Source organism: Chiloscyllium punctatum, chromosome 33 (genome assembly GCF_047496795.1).
Source record: "Chiloscyllium punctatum isolate Juve2018m chromosome 33, sChiPun1.3, whole genome shotgun sequence".
Taxonomy (NCBI): Eukaryota; Metazoa; Chordata; class Chondrichthyes; order Orectolobiformes; family Hemiscylliidae; genus Chiloscyllium; species Chiloscyllium punctatum.
The window spans coordinates 5,041,854-5,066,310 of record NC_092771.1 but is presented as its reverse complement, the minus strand read 5'-3'; the positions used below and the strand labels follow the sequence as shown (position 1 = coordinate 5,066,310).

The 24,457-nt window shown below is 41.8% G+C and overlaps 1 protein-coding gene across 7 annotated transcripts in view; it reads left to right on the top strand.

Annotated features, from left to right (window-relative positions):
* The window catches only part of bbs4 (Bardet-Biedl syndrome 4), a 75,605-nt gene that overhangs the window by 19,842 nt on the left and 31,306 nt on the right, over positions 1 to 24,457 (top strand). For all 7 annotated transcript variants that reach the window (XM_072552791.1, XM_072552787.1, XM_072552790.1 and 4 more), the window contains 7 exons: positions 7,776 to 7,903; positions 8,358 to 8,412; positions 8,998 to 9,066; positions 10,433 to 10,585; positions 15,766 to 15,937; positions 20,558 to 20,627; positions 22,851 to 22,995. In XM_072552791.1, coding sequence (XP_072408892.1) covers positions 7,776 to 7,903; positions 8,358 to 8,412; positions 8,998 to 9,066; positions 10,433 to 10,585; positions 15,766 to 15,937; positions 20,558 to 20,627; positions 22,851 to 22,995 — 792 coding nt within the window. The remainder of the gene's footprint in view (positions 1 to 7,775; positions 7,904 to 8,357; positions 8,413 to 8,997; positions 9,067 to 10,432; positions 10,586 to 15,765; positions 15,938 to 20,557; positions 20,628 to 22,850; positions 22,996 to 24,457) is intronic.

Sequence of the window (24,457 nt, the reverse complement as noted above, 5' to 3'; positions counted from 1 at the left end):
GCTTCTCTGCAGAAGATGCAATGGAGAGTAGAATGGGAAGGAGATGAGTGGTCTCACCTGTGAGAAACTGCTTTTATGTTATTCATATTAAGTGTTGGATTACAGCCCATACTAGAAGTAAACCATACCAGAAGTAACCCCACAGAATCCATGTTCACTACTGGGCAGGAAAAGGATTGGTGATCGTGAGGTTTGTTCCTTTGGGCCATTGTACAATGTACTAGTGAGTTATGATGCTCACAGTTCAACTATTGGAATCTAATTATAATATTGAATAGTTAAGAGTATATCAGAGGATGTTGTCCTATAATTATGGTTTCTGTTCTTTTATAACTTGAGGACTGCTTTCAGTTTTGATTCTTATTGTATAAAACAAAATTTAAGTAAGAATGTGATGCAGGGAAGAATTTGATCCTGAGTATGAAAGGAATTAATTATGGTCAAGGCGAGAGAAACTGTGATGCTATACTATTGAATGAATTTGAATTGGTCTGCCAGTATCCTAGTGTGTTATATATAGTCATAGAGTTCTACAGCACAAAGACAGGCCCTTTGGCCCAACTGGCCCATCCTGACCAAAATGCCCGCCCATGCTAACTCCATTTTCCTGAACTTGGCCCGTATCCTTGTAAACCTATCCGATCCACGTTTTTGTCCAAATGCCTTTTAAATGTTGTTAATGTACCTGCCTCCACCATGTCTGCTGGCAGCTCATTCCCTATGCGTGCCATCCTCTGTGTAAAGAAAAAAACCCTAAACTGATGCCCTCTAGTCCTCTATTTCCCCACCTTGGGAAAAAGACTGAATGCATTCAGTCTATCCATGCCTCTCACGGTCTTTTACACTTCTATAAGTTGTTTTAAAACTGAACTTAAATACAATGTAGTTTAATAAGGCTCTGGAAAAGCAACAAAAAGCTGTGGTTCAATTTGGCAGTGATAGAATTAAAGATATAAATTAGGAGCTGGGCTAGGCCCCTCAGCCCTTTGAACCTACTTCACCGTTCAATCTGATCATAATGAAATCATACTCCTCTCTGCCTGTACTAGCCTTGTTAATCAATAATATATTTATCTCTGCCATCAAAATATTCAAAGATTCTTCTTCCACTGCTTTTTGAGGAAGAGTTCCAAAGTCTCATGACTGTTCGAAACATAATAGCAGTATGGAAATAGAACATACTTGAGGGTTTGTCCACTGAGTTTACATGGGTAGAACTGAGAAATAAAAAGTGGAGGTCACTTTGATTGCACTGTAGAACAGCTCCCCCCCCCCCCCCCCCCACCAATCCCGGAATAAGCAAATAAGTAAGGAGATTGCAGATAGTTGCAAGAATAACAGGGTTGTAATAGTAGGGGATTTTAATTTGCCTAGCATCAACTGGGGCTTGGATAGAGAGAAATTTGTGCAGTGTGTTCAGAAAGAATTTCTTATGCAGTATATAAATGGCCGTACTACAGAAATGGCAAAACTTGACCTTCTCTTGTGAACTGAGGCAGGGGTAGTGAAGGAAGTGTTAGTAGAGGAGCACTTTGGGACCAATGAGCATAATTCCATTAGCTTTAACATAGCCATGGAAAAGGATAGGTCTGGTCCATAAGTTAAAGTTCAAAATTGGGACAAGGCCAGCATCGATGGTCTTAGACAGGAACATTCAAAATTTATTTGGGGAGGCTGTTTGCAGGCAAAGGAATGTCTGGTAAATGGAAAGTTTTCAAAAGTGAGCTGGTGAGGTTTCAGGGCCAAGCATGTTCCTGTTAGAGTAAAGGATAAGGCTAGCAGGAGTAGGGAACCCTGGATGACCAGAGTTATTGAGGCTCTGGTCATAAAAAAAGGAGGCAAATGACATGTGTAGATCAAGTGAATTTCATGAGGAATATAGAGGGCGTCTGAGGACATTTGAGAGAGAAATCAGGTGCGCTAAAAGGGGACATGAGATGGCTTTGACTGCTAAGATAAAGGACGACCCAAAGAGACTACAAATATATGAAGGGCAAAATAGGCAGAGAATAGGGTCTCTTAAAGATCAACAAGGTCGTCTGTATGTGGAGCCAGAAACGATGGACAAGATCCTAAATGGATATTTTTCATTCAGAAAGGCATGAATGCTAGGGAACTTGGGGAAGTGAATAGTGGTGACATAAAAATAGTCCACATTGTAGAAGAGGAGATACTGGAAGTCTTAAAACGCATTAAGGTAGATAAATCCCCAGGACCTGATGAAGTGTATCCCAGGACTTTATGGGAGGCTAGGGAGGAAATTGTGGAGCTCCTAGCCAGAGATATTTGTATCATTGACAGCAAGGGTGAAGTACCTGAAGATTTGAAGGCAGCTATTGTGTGAGAAAAGTTGTAGGAAATGCCTAAGAACTACAGACCAGTGAGAATAACATCTGTGTTGCGTAAATTTTTTTTAGAGTAGATTACTTACAATGTGGAAACAGGCCCTTCGGCCCAACAAGTCCACACAGGCCCGCCGAAGCGCAACCCACCCATACCCCTAACCTAACACTACGGCAATTTAGCATGGCCAATTCACCTGACCTACACATCTTTGTGACTGTGGGAGGAAACCGGAGCACCTGGAGGAAACCCACGCAGACATGGGGAGAACGTGCAAACTCCACACCTGAGTCAGTCGCCTGAGGCGGGAATTGAACCCGGGTCTCTGGCGCTGTGAGGCAGCAGTGCTAACCGTGCCGCCCACAAATTGTTAGAGGGGATTCTAAGAGACAGGATCTGCAGTCATTTGGGAGAGACAAGGACTCATTTGAGATAGTCAGCTTGATGTTGTGCATGGGAAATCATGTCTCTGAATTTAATTGAGTTATTTTTTGAAGGTGCGACCAAGAAGTAGATGAGGACAGTGCAGTTGACATTGTCTTCATAGACTTTAGGAAGGCCTTTGACATGATAACAAATGGTGAGTTGTTGTGTAAGGTTAAATCTCACAGGATCCAAGGAGTGTTGGCCAATTGGATACAAAATTGCCTTGATGATAGAAAACTGGGTGATGGTAAAGGATTGTTTTTCAAACTGGTGACCTGTGACCAGCAGCGTCCCACAAGGATCAGTGCTGGGTCCGCTGTTGTTTGCCATTTAAATAAATGATTTGGATGAGAATTTAGGAAGTGTACATAGAACATAGAACAGTACAGCACAAGAACGGGCACTTTAGCCCATGATATTGTGCTGAAAATGCTGCCCAATTAAATTAATCCCTTCTGCCTGCTTTTGGTCCAAATCCCTCTGTTCCTTGCATATTCATGTGCTTGTCTAATAGGCTCTTAAAACACCCCTATCATACTTGCCTCCACTAACACCCTCTGTGAAAAATAAAACTTGTCCCTCACATCTCCTTTGAACTTTCCCCTCTCACCTTAAATGCATGCTCCCTGGTATGAGACATACCAATTCTGGGGAAAAATGATTTTTCCCAGAATGAACCCTATCCATGCATTTCATAATTTACAGACATCTATTACGTTTTCCCTCAGTTTTACTGCTCTGAGTTTTTCTAGCCTCTCCTTGTATTTCATAACCTATAATTTAAGCAGCATCCTGGTAAAACTCTTCTGCACCCTCTCCATTACCTCCACATCTTTCCTGTAATGTGGCAACCAGATTGAATGCAGTACTCTTAGGCCTAACCCAAAGTCTTATAAAGCTGCAACATAGCATCCTGACTCTTGTACTCAATTCCCTGACCAATAAAGGCAAGAATGTCATAAGCCTTCTTTACCACCTTAACTTTTTTCGTGGCTATTTTCAGGTAACTATGGGCTTGAACCCCAAGATCCCATTGTACATCAGTGCTTTTCAGCGTCCTGTCATTAGCTGCGTACTTTTCCTTAACATTGGATCTCCCAAGGTGCAGCACCTCACATTTACCTGGATTAAACTCTGCCATTTCCCTGCCCATATCTGCAAATGATCTACATCTCGCTGTATCCTTTAACTACCTTCTACACTACCCTATGGTTAGTAAGTTTGCAAATGACACTAAGATTGGTGTTATAGTGGACAATGAAGAAAGTTATCTGGGAATACACTAAGATCTTGATCAACTGGGCCAATGAGCTGAGGAATGCCATATGGAGTTTAATGTAGATAAATGCAAAGTATTGCATTTTGGGAGGTTTAACCAGGGCAGGACTTACACAGTTAATGGTAGGGCCCTGGGGAATGTTGTAAAATGGCGATCTAGAGGTACTGGTTCATAGCTCCTTTCAAAGTGGAGTCACAAGTAGAAAAGGCAACGAAGGCGGCTTTCGGCATACTTGCTTTCATCGCTTGGAGTGTTGAGAATAGGAGTTGGGACATCTTGTTGCAGGTGCACAAGATATTGGTAAGGGCACCTTTGGAGTACTGCATGCAGTTCTGGTTGCCTTACTGTAGAAAATATATTATTAAACCAGAAAGTGTGCAGAAAATAATTACTAGGATGCTGTCTGAATTGGAAGGTTTGAGTTATAAGGTAGAGCTATAGAGATGTACAGCACGGAAACAGACCATTTGGTCCAACTCGATCTATGCTGACTAGATATCCCCAACCCAATCTAGTCTCACCTGCCAGCACCCAGCCCATATCCCTCCAAACCCTTCCTATTCATATACCCATCCAGATGCCCTTTAAATGTTGCAATTGTACCAGCCTCTACCACTTCCTCTGGCAGCCCATTCCACGCATGCAGCACTCTCTGCATGAAAAATTTGTCCCTTAGGTCTCTTTTATCTTTCCCCTCTCACCCTAAACCAATGCCCTCTAATTCTGGTCTCCCCCAACCTTGGAGAAAGGACCTTGTCTATTTGTGCATGTAGTTTTGCTTGTTGAGCTGGAAGGTTCATTTTCAGACATTTTGTCACCATACTAGGTAATATCTTCAGTGGGCCTCCGGACGAAGCACTGCTGGTGTTTCCTGCTTTCTATTTATATGTTTGGGTTTCCTTGGGTTGGTGATGTCACTTCCTGTGGTGATGTCATTTTAATGGTGATGTCACTTCCTATTCTTTTTTCTCAGGGGTGGTAAATGGGGTCCAAGTGTCCGTGTTTGTCGATAGAGTTCCGGTTGGAATGCCATGCTTCTAGGAATTCTCGTGCATGTCTGTTTGGCTTGTCCTAGGATGGATGTGTTGACCCAGTCAAAGTGGTGTCCTTCATTATCTGTATGTAAGGATACTAGTGAGAGAGAGTTATGTTGTTCTGTAGCTAGTTGATGTTTATGTATCCCGGTGGCTAGTTTTCTGCCTGTTTGTCCAATGTAGTGTGTGTTACAGTTCTTGCACATTATTTCACTAGCTTGACAATACTGTCCTTGCTGATGAAGTTGGTGGTGTTTGGTGCATGTGTCTTTGGTTCTTCTAATAGTGTAGTCAGTGCTTCCTTGGCTGGGATGATGTTAATTGATGTGAACAGGGCTGTTACATCAAAGAAGACCATTATTCCATCCTCTATTATTTACTTCTCAGCAACAAACCCAAACAAGCAGACAAAACACGTCCAGAAATCCTAGCCACTCTCCCCTGCATCAAGGACATCTCAGACTACTCAGACCCCTTGACATCGTGGTAGCCCACAAACCCACCAACACACTGAAACAGCAGCTAATGAACTTGAAAGATCCTATAGAGACAACAAACAAAGCTAATGTCATCTACAAAATACCATGCAAGAACTGTAATAAACACTACATGGGCAAACAGGCAGAAAACTAGCCACCAGGATACATGAATGTCAGTTAGCCACAAAACCTCTCATTTATCTAAATTAAACTCCATCTGCCACTCCTCAGTCCATTGGCCCATCTGATCAAGATCCTGTTGTAATCTGAGGTAACCTTCTTTGCTCTGCACTGCACCTCCAATTTTGGTGTCATCTGCAAACTTAGTAACTATACCTCTTATGCTCACATCCAAATCATTTATATAAATGATGAAACGCAGTGGACCCAGCACCGATCCTTGTTGCACTCCACTGGTCATAGGCCTCCAATCTGAAAAACAACCCTCCACCACCACCCTCTGTCTTCTACCTTTGAGCCAGTTCTGTGTCCAAATGGCTAATTCTCCCTGTATTCCTTGTTAACCAGTGTCCTGCGGAGAACCTTGTCAAAGTCCATATAGATCATGTCCACCGCTCTGCCCTCATCAATCCTCTTTAGGCTGGGGCTTTTTTCCCTCGAGCATAGGAGAGTGAGGGGTAACCTTATAGAGCTCTATAAAATCATGAGAGGCATAGGTAAGGTAAGTAGCCAGCAACTTTATACGTGTGCCAGGGGAGTGTAAAACTAGAAGGCACAGGGTTAAGGTGGAGGAGATAGGTACAAAGGCTGCACAGGGGCAATTCTATTTTTGTTATGCATAGAATGGTGAGTGTCTGGAATGGCTGCCGGAGATGGTGGTGGAGGTGAATACAGCTTTGTCATTTAGGAAACATATAGACATGGATGATATAGATAGGGAGGCATTCGGGACAAATGGGACTAGGTTAATTCTGAACACTGGGCAGCATGGGCAAGTTGGGCGGTAGGGCCTGTTTCCATGCTATAAACCTCTGACTGTTAATAATCTCTCCAAATTAGTCACTTCCAAACAATCCCAGCAGGGTCCACAGCAGCAAGCCAGTATCGCCAGTCATGTAATTTCGAGGAAGCTTTGAAAAAGAATTTGTTCACAGTGAATTTTCAATGATCTCTTAAAGAACTCACTCCAGGAAGTTCCACAAAGCTTGAAATATATCAATGTTTTCCCAATTCTTCAAAATGTATGCCCTCTAAGTGGTAGGAAATGAAATATGATTTAACATCCCCAACAACATGAGCTATTATTTTCTGCAATATTTGATGTGGTGTCTTATCAAATGACTGCTGAAATGTAAGAAGAGTGCATACACCAGTTTCCCTATATTCACAGCACATATCGCTTCTTTCTTAAACTCCAATAAATTAATTAAACGTGTTTTCTCTTGCAAAAACCATGCCAACTGCGCCTATTTACTTGGCTTTTACTAAATGCCCTGCAATAATATCTTCAATGATGATTGCCTTCATCTTTCAAATGATCAATGTTGAACTAACCAGCCTGAAATTTACTGTTTTCTGTCTCCCTCTATTTTCAAATGAAGGAATCACACTTGTTATTTTACAGTTTGTTGGAGCTTTCCCCTAAATCTAGGGAATTTTGGAAAAGCAGAGAAATTGTTTAGCTTGAATTGAACTTTGGTTAGACCGGACTTTGGAACATTGTGCACAGTTCTTACTATGTATACATAGAAGCTGTAGGGAAGATTCAAAATAAAATAAGAATCATAGCATAAGCAAATTACTTATTTGTCAAAAAATGGCTGAGAGTCTGGGCTCTTTTCTCTGGAGTAAAGAAGAGTTAAGAATGAGGGTCTCTTCACATGAGTTTTGTAGACTAGATTTAGCAAAGGTGTTTCCAACCATAGGGAAGATTAGGAGCTGTAAGTATGAGATAGTTACTCAAATCCAGTGATGAATTCTGGGGGAGAAATGTCTTATCCAGAGCGCAGTGTGAATGTGAAACTCAGTTCCACAGGGAGTTACTGAGGTGAATAGCATGGATATGTTTAAGGGGAACCTCTATAAATAGGGAGAAAAAAGTAGGCCAGTGGAGCGAGATGCAGAGTGTAAAAGGCTACTGACCATGCCATTGACAAATAGCCTGTTTCTATGCCCTGGATTCTGTGCACTTCTCTTCAGCAAAATAATTGAACCCAACTTATCAGAGTGAGTGTGAAAATTTCTTTATTTCAGGCTAAAGAATATCTGAACTGTGCTTTACAAACCAGCCGTCATGATCTGACTTTCATGGTCCTCGGGAAGCTACACTTAATGGAGGGAAATACCCAAAATGCAATTGAAACATATAAGAAAGCAGTGGAGTGAGTATTAAATTCTTTAAGTTTTACTGTTGAATAAAAATGCAACGAGTGAAGACTAACTACTCAGATAAAGAGGATTAGCTACATAATACTGTTCGTTCAGAATGTTTTAAACGAGAAAGCAGCCTAAAACAGAGTGAGTGGATGCAGTGGGCACAGTATATAAGTGTGGAAACGTGGGAGATGATAAAAGGTTGAGTAATGGGAAATGGTCCTAAGGATTTGGGGAGAAACAGCAAGGTGGAGAAATTTGAAAGAGAGTTCTAGAGTGCGGGCAGTGGTGTCCAAAGGCAGCGTACTGTTTGAGTGTGAAGGGCATTATAGTGAGGTGAAATCTGAAGAGCCAGTCATTTATATGTTACTGAAACCTCTAAATACAGAAAATTAATTGACTTAAGAATTCCAGTAAGGCGAATGTCTAAAATAATGTCAGCATTTGTTTCTTCCTTGTTAGGTTTTCTCCTGAAAATGCCGAGCTTCTGACTACATTGGGGTTACTATACCTGCAGGTAATATTACAGCCTGTAACACAAAGTAGGTCTGTAACAGAAGGATGCATAACAAAATAGTTCAGTTGTTTCTCTTCAAAGAACCATACTTGATACCTTATCAGAAAGCTCACTCATTTGCACTTTTCACAGAATAATGAATGAAATTGCAGAATATAATCTCTGAATCACTGGGGAATGTCCCAAAAACAATCAAAATGGAATTTGACAGACTCATCACTGTACATGGTCCTTGCCTTCAGGATTTTCATTACACCTGGAGGTCACTGTGTGTCGGTGTGTGTATCTTATGTCAATGTGTTTATATGTGCATTTTCAGTGTGAGACAATTTACATAAAAGTCACACAAGTGTGACTCCTGCTCTTGCTCTAGCGAAAGAGACCAAAAAGGTGATTCTGCTGCTGTGATAATCTCCAATTTGAAATTAAACCTGCTTTGTTCTAATGATTTCAGTCATTTTTCTATTGTTTTTGCCTAACTGGGTCCTGTGATTTACATCATTACATTGTTTGTTTGTACATAAGATTGAAATTTTCTATTTAAACAAAAATGGCAACCAACAATCCTTTGTTTCTGACTTTCAGCTTGGAATGTATCAGAAAGCCTTTGAACATCTAGGAAATGCACTTACCTACAACCCCAATAATTACAAGGTAGTAATTGTAACCTTTTGGGTACAATATGTGAAACTTTTAGCAAGTCAGATGTACTTAATTTTTAGTTTCAACATTCAAAGATGTATTTCTTTAACTATGTTATGATTGGTTTGTGTTCAAATATCATTAAACATCCTTTGGGAAAAGAAATTGAAATCTCTTGCTTTGAATCCATTCAGAATTGCTGCTATTCAATAATGTAAGGATTGTTCACTGGCAGTTACTCCTCAAAATAAAAGTTGCTGATGTTTTACAGCAGGCTAAGTATTTCGTAACAATGGTAACAGGGATGATGCTAAAAGATTGTTTTCCCAGCTGGAGAGTCTAGAATAAGGGGGCCACAATCTTGGCATTAGTGGGTGGCTATTTAAGACTGAGAAGATTTAGGTCATACTACCACCTGGAAATTTCACTCCAACCCACTCGCCCTCCTGACTTGGAAATATATTGTTGTTCCTTCAGTGTCACTGGGCCATAACCCTGGAACACCCTCCCTAATGGCATTGCAGGTATTCCTACATCAAATGGACTGCAGTGGTTCAAGAAAGCAGCTCACCAGCACCTTATTTTGCGCCCAGCGAGCGATGTTCACATCCCATCAGCAAATAAAAGAAAAACATTTCTTTCACTTGAGAAAGTTAGAATTCACTTTCTAGACAGTCATCAGTTGAATCATTTCAACGCTGAGCAATAGATTTTGCATTCTGATGACACCCTAGAATGTGGGGACTTAGTAATAAAGTGGAGTCAAAGATTAACCATGATCTTACTAAATGGTGGTAGACAAGCAGGAGGCTGGAAGATCAAGCAAGTCGGGCAGTATCAGGAGGTGGGGAAGTCAATGTTTTGGGTGTAACCCTTATTCAGGACTGGAAAGACACAGCAAGCTAGGCAGCATTAGGGGATGGAGAAGTTGACGTTTTGGGTGTAACCCTTCTTTTAGGACTTGCCCTAAAGAAGGGTTACACCCGAAATGTTGACTTCTCCAACACCTGATGCTGCCCGGCTTGCTGTGTTCTTTCAAGCCTCCGGCTTGTCTACCTTGGATTACACCATCTGCATTTTTGTCCATCTAATGGTGGAGCCCGTTGAAAGAGGACATATGGCTTGTTGATGTTTCTGTTTCCGAAGTACATCTGTGAACTTGCAGTAATTGTCTGTGGAGACATTTATTCAAGGTTTCTCCTTGAGCAACTGCAAAGGTGCTGTTAATTTACCAATGTAAAAATGATTGATGGCTGTTTCTCTCATTGACAGTAAGCTTGTGTTGTTAGATTAATGATGTCTTCTATAGCTCAGTGAGATATAAACAGGTGTGATTTTTGTTTTCTTTGTTCTCTAATTTTCTATCTCTTTTGCTCAGGCCATCCTGGCTGCAGGCAGTATGATGCAGACTCACAGTGACTTTGATGTTGCTCTGAGTAAGTACAGAGTAGCAGCACATGCTGTCCCAGAAAGTCCGCCCCTGTGGAACAACATTGGAATGTGTTTCTTTGGCAAGAAGAAATATGTGGCAGTAAGTATAACGAGAATCTTGTGATCGGCGCAAAGCCCTGACCACATATAAACAGTATTCCTTTAAGACTTGGCTTTTGTGACAGTAAATGGTTTGCACATGTCTGGAACTGGAAGCTATGATTCTGTTACCTAAATCTTCTCAGCAATTGTGTATAACCTATAATAATGATAATCTTCTCTACTAGATCCATGGTATGTAATATCCACTCCCTCCTCCTGCCAAACAATGTCATTGCACATCGCCTGCAATCATCATCTCTGCCCACTTCCAGTCAGCAGGAGGTGTGCACTCCCTATTGAAATCTGAACATTACAGGTAGTGCTTCATGGGAAAGCCAGCTTGAATGGGGCTCAGTACAAAAAGATTGTAGCACTGAATGAACTGTCTTCTGCCCCTCCGTAATGGTAGTTTCCTCATAGTAAAAGAACCAGTACCTGAATTGTACCGGTGCCTTCAGCATAAACCAGATCTGGTTATTTCTTTTCTGAAGCGGCCTATGTTCATAGTCAAACAGGAGATTCTGTATTGTTTGGGTCTGGAATGGAATATAACTGAGTTTAAATAGTAACAACCACTATTTTTAACCAAGATTACTCGCAATTACAAACTGAACAGATAGTGACTGTTTATTAGGAGACAGTGAAGTCAGTGACTGTTTTATTACTGACCCTTTTAAATCAACATTCAGGCAAGGAAAAGAAATGGAACCAGCAGGATGTTCTGATCACCAGCCTGCAGAGGTCAATATACTTACTAAAATTGAGAATCAATGTTTAGTTCCTACAGGGTAGATGCAGCACAGGGTTAGATACAGATTAAAGCTGCCTCTACATTGCCCCATCAAAAGCTCCCAGGACAAGAACAATACAGATCTCTAAGCTCCCTCTAGTTCATCTTAATGAGAGACCACTTGAGTCACTCTCAATAAGACTACCTGTTGTTCAGTGACTTTTTTTTCAAGTTTCTCACAAACTGAGATTGCAATTTGATGCAATGAAAGAACAAAGAAAATTTACAGCCCAGCAACAGGCCCTTCGGCCCTCCAAGCCTGAGCTGATCCAAATCCACTGTCTAAACCTGTTGCCTATTTCCTAAACATCTGTATCCCTCTGCTCCCCACCTACTCATGCATCTGTCCAGATGCATCTTAAATGAATTTACCGTGCCTGCCTCTTACTACCTATCCTGGCAACATATTCCAGGCACCTACCACCCTCTGTGTAAAGTACTTGCTGCATGTATCCCCCTTAAACTTTTCAACTCTCACCTTGAATATATGACCTCTCGTTATTGAATTCTTCACCCTGGGAAAAAGCTTATCTCTGTCTACCCTATCTATGCCATTCATAATTTCGTAGACCTCAGTCAGGTTCCCCCCTCAATCTCCTTTTTTTTAATGAAAACAATCGTAACCTACTCAACCTCTCTTCATTGCTAACACCTTCCTCGTAAACCTTCTCTGCATCCTTTCCGAAGCATCCACAACCTTTTGGTAATGTGACGACCAGAACTGTACACAGTATTCTAAATGCAGCCGAACCAATGTCTTGTACAATTTTAATATGATCTGCCAGCTCTTATGCTCAATACCCCATCCTATGAAAGCAAGCATACGATATGCCTTCTTGACCACCCTATCCACCTGTGTAGCAACCTTCAGGGTACAATGGACCTGCACTCCCAGATCTCTTGGCTCATCAACCTATCCCAAGGTTCTTCTGTTTACTGTATAATTCGCTCTAGAATTGGACTTCCCAAAATGCATCAACTCCTATTTGCCTGGATTGAACTCCACCTGCCACTTCTCCGCCCAACTCTCCAATCTATCTATATTCTTCTGTATTCTTTGACAGTCCCCTATGCTTTCAGTTACTCCACCAATCTTCGAGTCTTTTATAGACTTGCTGATCATACCAATAGTGCCCTCTTCTAGATCATTTATGTATATCACAAGCAACAGTGGCCCCAGCACTGATCCCTGTGGAACACCACTGGTCACCTTTCTCCATTTCGAGAGACTGTCTTCAACCATTACTCTGTCTCCTGTTGCTCAACCAGTTCTTTATCCACCTAACTAGAACACCCTGCATACTATGTGACTTCACTTTCTCCATTAGTTTACCATGGGGAAGTTTATCAAATGCCTTACTTAAGTCCATGTATATGACCTTTACAGCCCTTCCTTCATCTATCAACTTGGTCACTTCCTGAAAGAACTCTATTAAGTTGGTAAGGCACGATCTCCCCCACACAAAATCATGTTGCCTATTACTGATAAGCCCATTCTTTTCCAAATATAAATAGATCCTATCCCTCCGTACCTTCTCCTGCAACTTTCCCACCACTGATGTCAGGTTCACTGGCCTGTAGTTACCCGGAATATCCCTACTACCCTTCTTGTACAGGGCAACAACATGAGCAACCCTGCAGTCCTCCGGCACCTTACCCGTATGCCACAAAGATATCTGTCAGGGCCCCAGCTATTTCCTCTTTGCCTCCCTCAGCAACCTGGGATAAATCCCATCTGGTCCTGGGGATTTGTCCACCTTAATAACCTCCAGCCTACCTAACATATCTTCCCTACTTATGTCAACGTGATCCAGAGTAATCAAACTTCTATCTCTAATCTCAACATTCATCATGTCCCTCTCCTCAGTGAACACTGATTCAAAGTAATTATATAGAATCTCACCCATTCTCTCAGGTTTGACACACAGCTTTCCTTCTTTATCCTTTAGTGGACCAATCCTTTCTCTAGTTACCCACTTGCTTCTTATATAAGAATAAAAGGCTTTGAGATTCTCCATAATTCTGCTCTCTAAAGCTATTTCATGACCTCTTTTAGCTGCTTGATTCGTCGTTTAAGACTGGTCTTACTCTCCAGATATTCCTCCAGGCCCTGTTCTGTTCTGAGCTGCCTGGACCTTATGTACACTTCCCTTTTCCTCATGACTAGTCGTATGATTTCTCCTGTCATTCATGGTTCACAAATCTTGCCCTTCCTATCCTTTGCCTTCAAAAAGACATGTCTATCCTGCACTATCTTTAACCTATCTTTGAAAACCTCCCACATATCAAATGTGGGCTTCCCTTCAAATAGCTGTGTCCAATCCACATCTCCCAGCTCCTGCCTAATTTTTATATAATTGGCCTTGGCCCAGTTTAGCATTCTTCCCTTAGGCTCACTCTCATCTTTGTCTATGAGTATACTAAAACTTACGGAATTGTGGTCACTGTTCCCAAAGAAATCCCCCATCGCAACTTCTACCAGCTGGCCTGGCTTATTCCCCAACACCAAGTCCAATATGGCCCCTTCCCTCGTCAGACTATTGACATACTACTCTAGAAAACTCTCCTGGATGCTTCTTACAAATTCTGCCCCATTCAGACCTCTGACACTAAGTGTATCCCAGTCAATGTTGGGAAAATTAAAATCTCCCATCACCACCATCCTCTTGCCTCTACATCTTTCCATATTCTGTTTACCTATTTGTTCTTCTACCTCACGCTCACTGTTGGGAGGCCTGTAATACAGCCCCAACAATGTAACTGCATCCTTCTTATTTCTCAGCTCCACCCATAATGCCTCACTATTCAAGCCCTCCATAGTATTCTCCTTTAGTACAGCCGTGATATCATCCCTGACTAATAATACACCTCCTTCCCCCCTTTTACTTCCCTCCCTGTCCTGTCTGAAGTGTCTATATCCTGGAACATTTAGTTGCCAATCATGCCCTTCCTTCAACCAAGTTTCTGTGATTGCAATAACGTCATACTCCCAGGCACCAATCCAAGCCCTAAGTTCATCTGCCTTATCCACTATACTTGCATTAAAGTATATGCACTTCAGGCCACTAGGTCTTTTGTGTTCATCTGCTCTCTGCCTACTCTTCCCCTTATTAATGCTAACTTTATGATTCTTACAGTCTCCAGTTTCCACCTCGCTGCCTACTTGTCTTCTCTTCTGGTTCCCAGTCCCCTGCCACATTAGTTTAAAACCTCCCCAGCAGCAGTAGCAAAAACTCCCCCAAGGACATTAGTTCCAGTTTGGTCAGGTGTAGACCGTCCAATTTGTAATAGTCCCACCTTCCCCAGAACCAGTCCCAATGTCCAAAAATCTAAACCCCTCCCTCCTATACCATCTCTCAAGCCACGTGTTCATCCTGCCTATTCTTTCATTTCTACACTGGCTAGCATGTGGCACTGGTAGTAATCTTGAGATCACTCCCTTTGAGGTCCTCCTTTTTTAAACTTCTATCCTAGCTCCCTGAATTCTGCGTTCAGGACTTCATTTTGTTTTTTACTTATATTGTTGGTGCCTATTTGCACCAAGACAACTGGCTGTTCACCCTCCCCTTTTAGAATGCTCTGCAGCCGATTGGTGACATCCCTGACCCGAACACCTTGGAGGCAACATACCGTATACCATCAACGAGTCCTGTTTTCAGCCACAGAACTGCCTATCTACTCCCCTCACAATAGAATCCCCTATGAATATGGCCCTACGGGTCTTTTTCCTGCTCTTCTGAACAACAGTGCCTGCCACGGTACCATGATCTTGGCAACTGCTGCCCTCCCCTGGTGAGCCATCTCCCCCAACAGTACCCAAAACGCTATACCTGTTTTGGAGGAGATGACCACAGGGGACATTTGCACTGCCTTCCTACTCTCTTTCTGCCTTTTGGTCACCCATTCACTGTCTCCCTCAGCAATTCTAACCTGCGGTGTGACCAGTTCACTAAACGTGCTGTCCACAACCACCTCAGCATCGCGGATGCTCCACAGTGAGTCCATCCGTAGCTCCAGAGCCATCATGCGATCAAACAAGAGATGCAGCTGGACATACTTCTTGCAAGTTCAAGAGTCAGTGCCTTCATTAAAATCCGAGCCCCATGAATAAGTGAGGTGTAAGTGTCTAAAATGCATTTCATGTCAACATTCAGAAATGGCTAGCAGAGATGTCCCTTATATCATCAATTTGTGCTGGAGTGAAAAAAAGATCAATGTTTCAAGGCACAGTACAGCACTTGGTCCCCTCTTCATTCTCCAGACTTCTTTATAAACATTTCAGAAATCTTTTTGGTTGACAGTGGTGATTTAAACATTAAAGTGATGCAAAATGATAAATGTTCATCTCAGTAAAGTGAGTGGCTGTTGTGCTGTTTACATTACTCCAGGCTATCAGCTGTTTGAAGCGAGCCAACTACCTGGCTCCCTTTGATTGGAAGATTCTCTATAATCTGGGTTTGGTGCACTTGACAATGCAGCAATATGCGTCAGCATTCCACTTCCTGAGTGCTGCCATCAACATGAAGCCGAGAATGGGCGAGTTATACATGCTGCTGGCTGGTGAGTGTGGAACTGGCATTAGTGAACTGACAGCGTTTGATCAACGCGATCATTGATTCTTCCTAACCTTTACGTCTTCAGTCCGTGAAAGTGGACACCAGCACTGATGCATATCTAACCTTGCCTCTCTTTAAAGCATTGGTGGAAACATAACCACCCGCCCCTTTTCACCAGTTCAGCCATCCCCTGTTTCTGTGAGAGCCCAGACAGTGAGAATCTACAAAGCTGTATGCAGGTTTGATCCTGTCGTCCTCCTTGCATTCCATTAATGCATTGCTGGGAAATAGTTGAGAGCGGAATCCATTTCCATTTTCTTCTCCTAACCTGGTTTACCATCTCTCGCAGACTTATCCAGTTAAGAAAGTAATGTTTACTTAGATTGCTGAATGAAGTTTTGCCCCTCAGTAGTGAAGCCGCACCACGTAAATTTATTAAGAGCATCTGGGAAACTCCCCCATCCCTTCTCTGTGCTGTATTGCAGCAATAATCAGTTACATTTTGGGAAAGAGCTTAAAGCCTCCTTTGTAGGAGAGCCCAGGTCCAATTTTCATAACAAAGTGTTCATAACAATCAATGAACTCTTGCAGTGGACTGAACCGACAGTCTGTTTGTCCTGGAATGAGGCACAGTAACTGATGTCAATGGAATTTTTTTTCTTGTCAATCTGTAATAGTAAGGTGAGACCAGTTTTAAAATTATGTTTATAGCATGATCTCTCTCTTGACTGACTTTTAATATTAAGGACTGGTATTAAGTTATCCAGGGACAGTGTTTTTGATCTGTTAGACTGTGCTAATGCTGTGTTTTTGAGCAAACTGTGTTGTTTTAGGTAATTTCTGGATCTGTAGATTGTTAAAGGGGCAGAAATGGCTTTTAGTAGGGTGATGTACTCTTCTATAATGTATGTACATTTCTATAAGAGGTGTTGGCTGGACCCAGACACTTCGGCTGGCAGTGATTGTTACTCGTGTATTCTCTCCCCCACCCGCCTTAAACTAATCAACTAGGTTGTGAGTGCATTATACTGGCATTCTGGTGGCCCCAGGCAGTGTCTGTATTTGCTCTGCTGTTTCTCTCCATATTGTGATCTTGTATGTCAAGTTGGCCAACAGATGGCTCAGCGGCCATCTTGTGTGTCCATGTGCCTAGTGTCACCCTGCCCCGTCCCATCTCCCTCTTCAGTCCAGTGTAGTTATATGGGTGGAACTGAGAAATTAAAAAAGGGATGATCACCTTGTTGGGATTATATTACAGAGGTACCTCACTTATCCAGCATTCAATTATCCGAATGTTGGAATATCTGGCAAGATCGCAAGGTCCTGATGCTCAGCTAAACTATGTTATCCGGCATTCAATTATCCGGAATTCGATTAACTGAACGAAATACTGCCCACCCGTGTCCTTCAGATAATTGAGATTCCTCTGTATAGGCCCTTCTCAATAGTAAGCTGGAAATTGAGAAGTAAATATATAAGGAGATCTCAAATACCTGTAAGAATAATAGGGTTGTAATGGTTGGGGATTTTAACTTTCCAAACGAGATTTCAAAGACAGTATGTTCCTATTATTTGAAGGACAAGGCTGGTTGATGTACAGAATGCTGGATGACAAGAGAAATTGAGAGTTTAGTCAAGAAAAAGGTGGAGGCATATGTCAGTTATAGCTGGGATTTAGTGAATCCTTGGAGGAGTTGAGGGGCAGTATACTTAAGAGGGAAATCAGGAGGGCAAAAAGCAGACTTGCGATAGCTTTGGCAAATAGGGCTAAGGAGAATCCAAAGACATTCCACAAATTATGGGCAAGTGACTAATTAGGGTATGAATGGGGTCCTTCAGAGATCAACGTGGCCATCTATGTGTGGAATCACAGGAGATACTAAATATTTCAAAGTAGTATTTACTGTGGAGAAGGACATGGAAGCTATGGTTTTTGGGGAAATAAATAGTGATGTTTTGAAAATAGTTCATAATACAAAAGAGGTGTTAGAGTTCTTAAAATATGTAAAGGTAGATAAAGTCCCCAGAACTGGTTAGCCTGACTTCTTAGTAAGTTGTTGGAGGAGATTCTGAGGGACAGGATTACATGCATATGGAAAGGCAAGGACTGCATTAGGATAACCAGCATGGCTTTGTATGTGGGAAATTGTGTCTCACTAACTTGACTGAGTTTTTTGAATGATGACAAAGAAGATTGAAAACAGAGTGATAGATGTTGTATAAATGAACTTCAGCAAAGTGATTGGAAAAGGTACTGCATGGTAGACTGGTTAGTAAGGTTAAATCACATGGAATCCAGGGGGAGCTCGCCATTTGGGACAATTTTAATTGGCTGGAATAAAGGAGACAAGACGGTGGTAGAGAATTGCTTTTCTTCTGGACACTTGTGACCAGCAGTGTGCCACAGGCATCAGTGTTGAGTCCACTGCTTTTCCTCATTTATATAAATGATTTGGATGTGAATATAGGAGGTATGGTTAGTACGTTTGCAGCTGACACCAAAATAGGTGACACAGTGCCCAGTGAAGAAGATTGTTTTGAGTACAACGGGAGATTGATCAGATAGGCCAATGAGTGGTGGATGGAATTTACTTTAGATAAATGTGAGGTGTTGCATTTTGTAAAGGCAAATCAGGACAGGACTTTTAATGGTATGGCCCTAGGGAGTGTTACTGAATATAGAAACCTAAAGGTGTAGGTGCACAGTTCATTCAAAGTGGAGTCATGGGAGACGGTGGTGAGTAAGGCATTTGGCACGCTTGCCTTCATTGGTCAGAACATTGTATAGAAGTTGGGATATCATGTTGCAGTGTACAGGACTGTTACGACATGGGGTAAACCCCTCTGCTAAGTAAACCAGCCACACAGAAAAGATTCACCCCGTGCTGTAATCTGTTAAAATTCGAGAGGCGAAGAACTATCCCAGAGGTCACTTAAAATTTATTCTTTAAGTCCTACAAAGAATATTAAAACCACCAACTATTTACAACTCCTTTCTGTTAAAACCTTTTACCCCCATCTCTACAGTGCTATTCTGATTTTTAGAAAAAAGTCCTGATTAAGATTTACCAAAAAAAACGATGTTTCAAAACCAGTCAGCTTTGCCAATTTTCCTTTGTAGATTTTTCTCTGTAGGTTCTCTCCAGGTCGGCTTTGATCTTCCCCGCAGACAGGTACCTTTCAGAGAGCGCTTCAGCTAGTAGTCTACACTTTGTTGGTCTTTGGCAGTTCTCCCCCTAACTGTTCAAAATGTCCAGTTTTATATCCAAAAACATCAGATCATTTGATTGGTTTTAATATTATCAAATACTAAATTCAAATGCGATTGGATTTTGGTATCTTGGGGCAGAATTTAAACTGATTGGTCGAATTGAATTTTATTTTGTTTCATGGGAACCCATCTGCTGCTATATGTTTTGACCAAGTGTTACATTGTTATCTTGTTCAGGACTCTCTGTGCTTTGTTAGTTCTTGCTAGCTTTTCAACTCTCTTAAAGCTATAGTACACCTCTGCACCTCCACAAAAGGACATTGGTGAGGCCACTTTTAGAAGACTGCGTTCAATTCCGGTCACCCTTCTATTGGAAATATGTTGTTAAGCTTGAGGGGGTACAGAAACGATTTACAAGGATGTTGCTGGGACTGGAGGGTTTGACTGGAGGGAGTGGTTGAATAGGCTGGGACCTTTTTCTGGATTAGTGGTGTTGGAAGAGCACAGCAGTTCAGGCAGCATCCAAGTAGCTTCGAAATCGACGTTTCGGGCAAAAGCCTTCCTGATGAAGGACTTTTGCCCGAAACGTCGATTTCGAAGCTACTTGGATGCTGCCTGAACTGCTGTGCTCTTCCAGCACCACTAATCCAGAATCTGGTTTCCAGCATCTGCAGTCATTGTTTTTACCTTGGGACCTTTTGCCTGGAGTATCAGAGACTGAGGAGTGACATTATGGAAATTTATGAAATGATGAGAGGCTTGGATAGGGTCTTTTTCCGAGGTGAGGGAGTCCAAAACTAGAGGTCATAGGTTTAAGGTGAGAGGGGAAAGATTTAAGAAGGACCTGGGTGATAATGTTTTCAGGCAGAGGATGACGTGTGTATGGAACGATCTGACAGAGGGAGTGGGTATAATTACAGCAGCTGGATGGATAAATGAATAGGAAGGGTTTATAGAGAAATGGCACTATGTCTGATTGGTATGTCTGGTCTGCTTGGATGAGTTGAACTGAAGAGTCTGCTTCCATGATGTTTGATGTTAACTCAATAACTGTGTGCTTATAGTAACCTACAGTTTAACAGCCCCTTTTAACAAATAAAAATTATACAGCAGCATTTTTATAGAGGAACTAAAATGAACATCGACTGTGGGATGATATGGAGATAACTTGCATGAACAAGTTAGTAGTGAAGACTGAGTGTTTAGGGAGGAAGTCATGCCAAGGTAACCGGGCATATGCACCTCAACAGTGGATTTATTTACATGAATCAAAGTTAGAGGAATGAAAAGCTATGGGCAGGTGGGTGAGCTCAAAGATCAGGACTTTGAGTGGTACAAACTTGTGAGGAAACTATGGATCTATTGAGACATCCCAGTGAATGTAAATTTTCTTATGTTTGTTTCTTGTTACAGTGACATTAACCAACCTGGCAGATCCTGACAATGCAAAGAGAGCCTACAACCAAGCTGTGAGTTTGGATCAGTGAGTATCAGTAGGACCTGAGCTGACGAATGTTAAAGACTCAATTAGATGATCTCTGGGAAAGATTCTATCAAATTGCTGATGATAAAGCTTTGATTTTTCTCCATGTTATTGCAGCAGTATCTTACTGATACACCTTTTTATTACAGTATTGACTCTCTGATCTCTTCTCCCCCCTCTCTTCCCTCTTGCCCCTCCCTGTCGCAATCTTGCTGTCTCTGTCTGAGATTATCTTGTTATCCTGGGCCAGGGTGCCTTTCACTGATCAACTCATTCCACCTGGCCCACTCTGATATTGTTCTATCATTCATCAATTGAAATGAAAGAAACAGTTTCCCTCCATGTTGCTTCAGCCAGTTTCTCAAGTGCAATGTTACCAAAACAGGAGAATGTAAAATTGATAGATTGAGGTGGGACAAAAACACTATCTTCTACACTCTTCATACCAAATTCATACAAAAGTACTGTTTTCTGATGCATCAAATACCTTCTAGGACCACACCCTTGGGCTATCTCTACCATGAATGTTGGCAGACTGCATAACTGTTGGACATCACAGCTGAGTCTGACCCTATCTGCACTCCTTATGGGATTTATAGAGAGGGAATCTTTGCCTCATAACCACAGCCACGCCCATGGAGCTGAGCCAGATTTTAATGTCTTGCATTTGTTACTTATTACAGTTCTGGCAGGTGGAATATGCTGGAAATTGAGCTCCACTACTCCCAGAAATCCGTCCAAAAAGTGGAAATGTTTTATTCCATCACCTAAAGTAGCCAGTTTGTTTCTCTTTATTACTGTTAACTAGAACAAAAGAGAATATCACCAGGTTTTCAGTAAACTTAAAAATAACACACTTCTTACAGGTAAACATCTTTAAGCCAGTAGCAAACTAGCTATCAACTAAACTATTCTGTAATCCCAAACATGCACACTCATACACAGGACATACATCAAATGCACAACTCTGCAGAGAAAGATAATTTCTAATCACCCTGTTCAGACATATTATTGCACACTTCTGAAGCAGGTGGGACTTGATCCCGAGCCTCCTGGCTCAGAGATGGGGATACTATCACTGGTCACAAGAACCCACCTTTGTGGAGCAATTATGAGTGGAAAAATAGGGGAAACCCATTTATCAAAAGTAAAATGGTAGAATGAGGTGACTTTCTCACAGTTCATTTAGTTTCTTGTTAGTGAGCCTGTAATAAATGTTATTTTTGGGATTATTGAAACTTTAAAAAAATTCTGCTTAACAGTAATAAAAAGAATCAGATTGATTGACTGTTCTTGACGATTGAATAAGATGTTTCTTCTCTTGTTACGGCTCGTGAAGTAGCGGGCCTCAATCTCAGTGCATTCCTCCTGAGAATTTGGGAGCTCAGTATTTAGGATGTGGAGCAATGGTAATTGGTATGTGATAAAAGGGCAAAAACCAGGTTTATCCTATTAAGTTGAAGGTATCTTTGGAAACAGCTAAAGCATTTTAGTGAGTAATGCAACTGAATTTTGGTGAGTTGCAGTTAAAGCAGTTTGAACATAAAATAATAATTAAGTGGTTAGGAGTAGTCACAGAATGTTGGGAAACCTTCAGACCAGTTTTCAGACTTCGCTGTGAAACACTTAGCAGTCTAGATATTTGGAATTTTACCTGGGGTTTTCAAACTATTTCACTAAGAGATATACAAGTAGTGCTTTTGTTCTGAGTTCTGATCCATACAGACTGATAAACAATACTACTTGTCCAACATTTCCAGTAACTACCTGCAGTTTCTAGGTGTGTATTCAGAAAACACCCTGTTTGTATTCTCATTGTTCTGTCCAAGGATGTTAACACACATGATGTATTACCTCAGTCAGGTGCTGTTGCTAGGCAATGACAGTATAGATCCATAATTTTTAACAATTAAAGCAACTCTTTTAACTCTCTCTCTCTCTCAAACCTTTGTTGGACACAGCTTTCAAAAGTCATTTGGTTTTCTTATTGTGAACAGCAAATAGACCAGTCTCCTTTTAACCTCCTGATTTTCCATTTCCAGGCAATCACATGATAAATCCCTGGCAACTCGGTAATGTCTGTTGCCAGTTCTCATAATAACTGTGTTCCCAACACAATTTAATATGCTTTCTGTTTAACACTGATGTTGTGTGAAGTGTCATGTGGATTCTGATGGAAAACAGCCTCATCTTTTGCTGTGGAAATCTTTCTTTCGTCTATAGGTCAAACCCACTGGTGAACTTAAACTATTCCATTTTACTGTACAATCAAGGGGACAAAAAAGGAGCCCTTCACCAATATCAGGAAATGGAGAAGAAGATCAATAAACTGAAAGCCAGTAGTAACATGCCAGAGTTTGATCCAGAGGTACTGTCTCAATATCTCATCAATGTAATCATTGTCAACTTATTGCAAGTCCAATAATCTTGAATTCAAGATTCAATTTCATTTCCCAGATCTCAACTAGAGATGTAACACTATGAACGATATCATCAGATACCATCTAAACAATTGATTTTAAATTAAATACTTTTGATACTGCTTTGTCTTTTCCCTTAACATCTGTCCTACTTTTCAGCCTAATCTGTTCAGCAGTCTGAGCTCTGAAATAGCACATATTACATATTGGCACTAATGATATAGCCAGGAAAAGGATCAAGGAAATAAAAAGTGATTTCAGGGAGTTAGGATGGAAGCTGCAAAGCAGGACGAACTGAGTAGTGTTCTCTAGTTTACTACCGGTGCCACGAGATAGCGAGGCGAGGAACAGGGAGCGGGCACAGCTTAACACGTGGCTGCGCAGCTGGTGTAGGGGAGAGGGCTTCAGATATGTAGATAATTGGGATGCCTTCTGGGGAAGGTGGGACCTGTACAAGAAGGACGGGTTGCATCTGAACTGGAAGGGGACCAATGTCCTGGGTGGAAGGTTTGCTCGAGTGGTTCAGGAGGGTTTAAACTAGTATGGCGGGGGGGGTGGGAACCTGAGCTGTATACTGGAGGTGAGAGTTGATGCAGATGTGGCAATAGCAAGAGGTAGCGCAGCCAGTGGGAAGGAATTTCCTGGGAAAGAACCAAGGGATCGGTTAAAGTGTGTTTGCTTTCACGCAAGGAGTATCAGGAATAAAAGTGATGAACTTAGAGCATGGATCAGTACCTGGTGCTATGGTGTTGTGGCCATAACAGAGACATGGGTTTCTTAGGGGCAGGAATGGTTGCTGGATGTTCCAGAGTTTAGAGCATTTAAAAAGAATAGGGAGGGGAGAAAAAGGAGGGGGTGTAGAACTACTAATCAGAGAGGGTATCACAGCTATAGAAGCTTCCATTGTCGAGGAAGATCTGCCTACCGAGTCAGTATGGGTGGGAATTAGGAACAGCAAGGGAGCAGTCACCTCGTTAGGGATTTACTACAGGCCCCCCCCCAGTAGCAGCAGGGAGATGGAAGAAAGCATAGGTCGGCAGATTTTGGAAAAGAGTGGACGTAGTAGGGTTGTTGTAATGGGTGACTTTAACTTTCCCAATATTGATTGGAACCTCCTTTGCGCAGAAGATTTGAATGGAGCTGTTTTTGTAAGGTGTGTTCAGGAGGGTTTCCTAACTCAGTACGTTGACAGGCCAACTGAGGGGAGAGGCCATTCTAGACTTGGTGCTTGGAAACGAGCCGGGGCAGGTATCAGATCTTGTGGTGGGAGAGCATTTTGGTGATAGTGACCACAACTGCCTCACATTTTACATAGCTATGGAGAAGGAGAGAAGCAGGCATAATGGGAGGATATTTAATTGGGGAAGAGGAAACTATGATGTGATTAGACATGAGTTAGGAAGCATGGAT